This window comes from Austrofundulus limnaeus, unplaced genomic scaffold (assembly GCF_001266775.1).
Source record: "Austrofundulus limnaeus strain Quisiro unplaced genomic scaffold, Austrofundulus_limnaeus-1.0 Scaffold1301, whole genome shotgun sequence".
In the NCBI taxonomy this organism is placed as follows: Eukaryota; Metazoa; Chordata; class Actinopteri; order Cyprinodontiformes; family Rivulidae; genus Austrofundulus; species Austrofundulus limnaeus.
Window position 1 is genome coordinate 24,011 of NW_013953703.1, and position 6,111 is coordinate 30,121.

Here is a 6,111-nt window from a genome sequence, read left to right on the forward strand (position 1 = left end):
TATATATATATATATATATAGACGAATAAGCGCAACTTCAAGTAATAACTACACAAAACATCTGGATGTCTTGGTATATACAGTATCCTCCCTCCAATTTTTCATATCTAATAAATGTTACTGAGTCTGATCATTTTTCTTTATTCTTCTTATTAGAAACCAGTTGTAACCTGTTTTCTAGTCTCATCTGCAGCTTGAATGACACTGGGACATTAAAAAAAAACAGTACATTCCACGTGCAGGGATAAAAACATCTTATGACATTCTTGAAACTTAAATCAATGTTATTGAGCAGACTTGTAAGTACAACCAAAATACAGTATAAAACAACACATTTGTGATTTCCCTGCTGTAGTGTTTCTATATTAACCTCACTGAGTGGATTCTTTTTTAAATCACAATAGTTCTGTTTCATGTAAATGTCCCATTACAAATTGAGTTTAACATCTTTGAGTATATACGTAGATTTATACTCAAAAACACGTGGTCAGTTATAAGAAAAACTGAAAAGTGACTCTTCAGCGTGGATTTTCATGTGCTCCACAAACAAAGATTTTTGTTCAAAACCTTCGCTACAGACATTGCATGTGAAAGCTAAGCAGTCGTGAATATTGTTGTGACTAATAAGAACTTTTCCGTATTTGAAACACTGGAAACAGACGGAGCAGCTGAAAGGTTTCTCAACAGAGTACTTAGGACTGTTGTCACCAACAGACACCTCATTAGTTTCCACAGAAAATAAATCTGACCGAGGTTCGTTGCTCTCCTCCCAGTCTCCATCACTGACATCTGTCTCTGATGAGTCTAAAGTCTTGTCTTCTAAATACTGATCCGGACCTGACCTGGCAGAGTCTGTGATCTCATTACACCAGCTGTGATGAAGCTCTGAAGGCTGTGGTTTCTCTTCTTCACCTTCACTCTTCACAAAGGCAGAAATGAAATTAAACTCTGTGACATCCCCCCGCTCCTCTTTAATATGTGGGGGCTTCTGGACCTCTTTAGAACTTTCACAGAAAGACTCTTCTTTCATTTCCACAGGCAAAAACTCTGATCCAGCGCTCTCTATATTCCAGCTGTGACGACGCTCTGAGAGCTGAGGCTTTTCTTCTTCATCTTCACTCTTCACAGGGTCAGGATTAGATATGAAATCTGTGACATCAACCTCCCCTATCTCCTCTTTAATCTGTGGGGGCTTCTGGTCCTCCTGGTCCAAAATCAGACTCCTGCTCGGCTGCTCAGGAGGATCCGTTTTGATCACAAACATCCGCTTGACAACTGTAAGAAACAAACAGATAAGTTATAGGAAATGGTTTAAGGTGAAAAAAAAACTCATTATAGACACATTAATCCTGTCATTTGTTAAATATTATAGTTACAAAATCACTGATGACGGGAGAACATGTAGTTTTGGTGCAAATTTTTCTACTTTTCAAGGCCTGCACCTTTTAAAATCATTGACCAGTGATGCTTATAAATGCAACATGTTTTTAAAAAATGTGTTTACACGTGACCCTGAGTGAATGTGGTGATAATAATGTGACTATAAAAGATCCAATTGTGACTCTTCAAAGTAAAATCTATCATTCAGTCAAAGCATTCGTGGAAGTTTAGACCTGAGGCCCAAAGTTCCAAGTTTCAAATGAAGAAAATAAACTTACACAAATTTCCAACATCCTGCGGGGAAATCGTCACCCCATATGTGCCGAACCCCAGCGGCCTCGTTTCTGACAAACGTAAAACTGAGGTGTCGGAGCATTTCTCATCACGTTTCGTCTGCAGTCGTCTGTGTCTGGGTGTTGCCCTCTGACGTTGCTTCAGTTTTACTGTCGGAGCTGAAACGTTTCGCCTTTCATATCCAATGTTTGTGGAATACATATGATCGAAGATGTTGTATTGACCGGCGGGCCCTGAAACATGCAAATATAATTACAAATTTTTTATTGTAACTCCACAAGCCCCTTTTTCGCCCCTTTTCTGATGTGTGTCTCAGATCAACTCGTTTTGAGGCTGTCTCATATATCCTAGAGACTTCAGGTACACAACTAAAAGCATTTAACAGCTAAAAAGTAGATTTTACATGATACATCCCCTTTAAAAGAAGCTATCCTGCACGTTTTACTTGTTTCCCTGCTCCGCCACACATAATTCAGTGTTTGATTTATTTTTTCAAGATATGCAGGAGCCTATTAATCACTCATTCATTCAAATCAGGTGTGTACAATCACTCTYTGCATGATCATTTTCACCAAATGCATTAATTAATTGCAAAAAAACAGTGTTAAAAAGAGAGATTTGCAACTAAACACACTTTGCCTTAGAGCCAAGATAAGATCTGGTGGTAAAAASAATACACTCAAAATCCTGTCAAACATGTTCAGTTCTTGGTGCAAAAGTAAGCGGTTCAAAAAGGCCAACCTAGAGTTGAAGTCTGAACTGCAGCACCAGAAATTTCTTGCTGTTGTGAGTGATGGTCTGTGATGATCTCATTCTGTGTATCTGCACTGCAAAGAAAAAACAATAAAGTATTTTGTCATTTACAATAAATTGTCATTTAAAATTACGTTTTGTGTGCTTTTTATTAAATTAACTTTTTTATTTACTTGGATTTTATGCTAAAATAAATGTGAATTTTAATTGGTTGAAAATGTGCTTAAATTTACGACATATCAAATCAAAGAGTAATAAAGCTGGATGTTTACCTACCTTATTGTGTGTTTCAGTGTCTTTCTTTGTTTTGAACCAATGAGTCGAAATTTTGGCCGTCTGGTTTTTGAGGCGATGCGCTCAGCGGGAAAATGCTGAAAAATGAACAGTACAATAAATTGATTAACATGGATATTTCTGCATTTTCGAATGCAGAAATTCACGTTATTTTAAGAGAAAACGATGCTCCTGGTGCAAAACTGGACAATGTTCAGTTAAAACGGAGTGTCGAGGTCTTGAGGTCGACGTGATGTCACGCATCACGTGATTTCAACACCRGGTTTCTTTGTGGGGGGGAACAACGCGGTTTAGACCATTGAAATTCGTTTTGTTTGCTAGCACAGTCGAGTCAAATATTTTTGTGTAGCACACATATTTTTGGACGGAAATCTTTTGAATATGAGGACAGTTTACCACCTGATGCGCAACAGCGGTACAGTATGAAACTGAAACTGTCTGGACTCCAAAAATGTCTGATATGTGGGTAAATAACCCCATGGCCTGGCCCAAGTTAAACTAAAAGGATGTACACCTATCTCATAAAAAGTCCACGTAAGTTAATTTCTTCCATTTATATTTTTATTAATGATTTTTATTAGTCTTCTTAAAATATGTTTTTTAAAAAGATGTTTTTAAATGAGATGTTAATATGAAATGCATGTTTTTACTAGGATAAATAGCAATGAGGTTATCAGCTTCATGCTAGCACTACTACTCATTGTTGAACAAGTCAAGACAAATGTGAAATATCATGGTGAATAACTATTGTAACTATAGAAAGTGCTTTTTGCCCCTAGTAAATGCTGGTGTCAGGAGCTCCGCACTGCACAGTGTGGCAAAGTCGTCTGCCAAAGCAAAGCCTCTGTCGGCCAAAATCTGATCACTGGGAAAGTGGTATGTGGGACTGATAAAACCCAATTCTCTCACAATCTGTACATCTGAAGCTCGTCCACCCCATGCTTTAGATATAAAGCTGATAGCCCCCAAAGGAGTGCACGCAATGCTTCTTGTAATTACTGTAACATTGTGCACATGCTTTTAAAATTTTGGGTGCCTCAATAAATATCACAAAGAAGTCGATTCTTGTCGTTAATCGAGGATATTTTTCCTTAAATACCAAAGGCACAGTCTCAAACACAGCTTCTCTGTCTGGCCAGTGCACCATAAAACCAATCTTTGCATGCAGAATATCTATCCACTGCCAGAAGTAACCAATTAGTGTGGATTTTGGAATTGCCTTAACATGAGAAAGACAGTCAAAAGATATGTTTTGCCTCAGCTTCACAAGCATCAAAAACAACTGTTCTTTTAGTGGAATACTGCTCTTGTTTGTTGAACAAGCACTTGTTTCAGACAATTCAAATAAAGATCCAAACTCATCCCAGGAAATGCCAGTTAGGTTATGACAGGGCTCTAGAGTGCGACCAATTTGGTCGCAAATGCGACCTGATTTCCTAATAGTGCGACTAAAAAAATGTCCGGTCGCACTGGTGCGACCAGTCGTTCAAGGYGGAGCGGTCGACCGCTGAAAAAAAAAGTTTCCATGTTCCATAAAAATAATCCAGCAGTATCAGTGGTCGCCCGCCGACAGTCTCATCTCTCCAAACACTGTGCTCTGCTCGCGGGCTCCGCTCTACACCTCCCGCGCACACACATTTGTTGTTCTATCCTTAAGGGGACTTTGCACTGGCTACCATTCATTTCCCTGTCAATTCTATAGCCAACCATAACCTTCCAGGTACGCTACACACCTGACCCAAACCCTAACCTCACCAGGCTGTGTGTACCGGGGAAATGGTCAATGATTGTACCCACCATGAAGCAAAATCTGTACACACACACACACGCACGCACGCACGCACGCACGCACGCACGGGCGCATACATAGCAAAACAACCAGTTTTTTTTATTTTTATTTTACCCAGATCGGAGTCTGAAAAACAGTTCTGTCTTGTTAGCTGGAGATGAGAACAAGATGTGGACGGTTGCTCGCTCGTCCATCTTGTTAATTTAACAGTCGGGGTCTACTCTGTGAGCACAGCAGATCATATCAGCAGGACGAGGAGCTCACCTGTATGGCAGGCTGCTTTTAAACATAATCGACTTCACCACAGTTACATTCCAAGTATCTGAAATAGGTTCTTCTGGGTCACAGGAGGATAAGACTAGACATATTAGATATTTAAGTGAAATAATATAAGATAATAAGATTCAACTAATGCTGAAATTGCAGACTTTTATGTGTTATTATTTAAAAAATCTGCACAACCTTTTAATAAATATCAGTAATATTTAAGTTATTAACCATTTTTCTCTGTTCATCATTCTGGTTTATCCAAGGCCAAAGATCCAGAGGGCCAAAGTACAGGAGTTGTCCATCTGAGAGACATGTGTCTAAAAAAATAATAACCATGAAATGTTTAAGATGTTTATAATATGTTTAGCCCTTAAACATTTGCAATTATAATTTTATAGAATCACTTTAAATACTTTTCAGTAAGTTATAGGTCTTGTACAATTCTGGTTCAAATAAAGAACTTCACGCTTACTAGATTGTTAACTGATTATTTTTGAGTTCATGTTGCCTTAATGAACAGTGATTAAAKAATAACCTGTAAAACTCTGATGTTAAATGCGATGTGGTTGAAAATTTGGGTGCACCTAACTTTTGTGCTGGTGCGCCTAAGAAAAAATGTTAGGTGCACTGGTGCAACCAGTGCAAAAAGTTAGTCTAGAGCCCTGTATGACATAAATCATTGTTGTCTTTCTCTTTCTCTTGTAGTCTACACTCAAGGAAGAGCAGTTCAACATTTGCTGAAGCCTAGACACATGAGAAAGGGCATTATCCCGTTCTCTTCTCAAGTTCTCTATTTCTGTTATAAACATTTCCCTTTCTGACGTGTAAAGGTTTTGTCAGTCCTTCATTTGACARGCTTGCCTCCATGCTGGATATGTCGACAGTACTTAAGCTCATTTCTGATTCATCTTCATGACACTCAATCAATGAATTGTTGACATGCGTGTCGTCTTCCGACTGCTGTTGTGAAGCCAAATGATGTGTTGAGGATGCTGTCGATCTCTCTGGCATGGAAAGCTTTCTTCGTGCTTTGGGCYTTACTGCTATTGGAAAAAGAGGAGAAATATTTTAATCATGTTAGCAGTAACACACAGTGCTTTAATATTTCTGACACACACATGAACACAATATTATAACTTTCTTTTTAGGTTTCATGTTTTCCTCACTGTTTTGGTTATCTGTTATGAAGACATACAGTATATACAGCGGGTAAAATAAGTATTGAACACGTCAATGTTTTTCTCAGTAAACATATTACTAGAGGTGCTAATGACATGAAATTTTCACCAGATGTCGGTAACAACCCAAGTGATCCATACATACAAAGAAAT

General features: G+C 38.4%; 1 protein-coding gene across 1 annotated transcript; it reads right to left on the reverse strand.

The window, feature by feature from the left end:
• Nucleotides 1–125: 125 nt before the first annotated feature.
• Nucleotides 126–5,816, reverse strand: LOC106534902 (uncharacterized; the record flags this gene model as incomplete). Its single annotated transcript, XM_014031692.1, is given in 5 exon segments — nucleotides 126–1,275; nucleotides 1,659–1,907; nucleotides 2,416–2,501; nucleotides 2,704–2,798; nucleotides 5,642–5,816. Coding segments are annotated over 5 exon segments (1,393 nt in total), but the record flags the coding sequence as incomplete, so codon positions are not given.
• Between the last annotated feature and the right edge of the window lie 295 nt (nucleotides 5,817–6,111).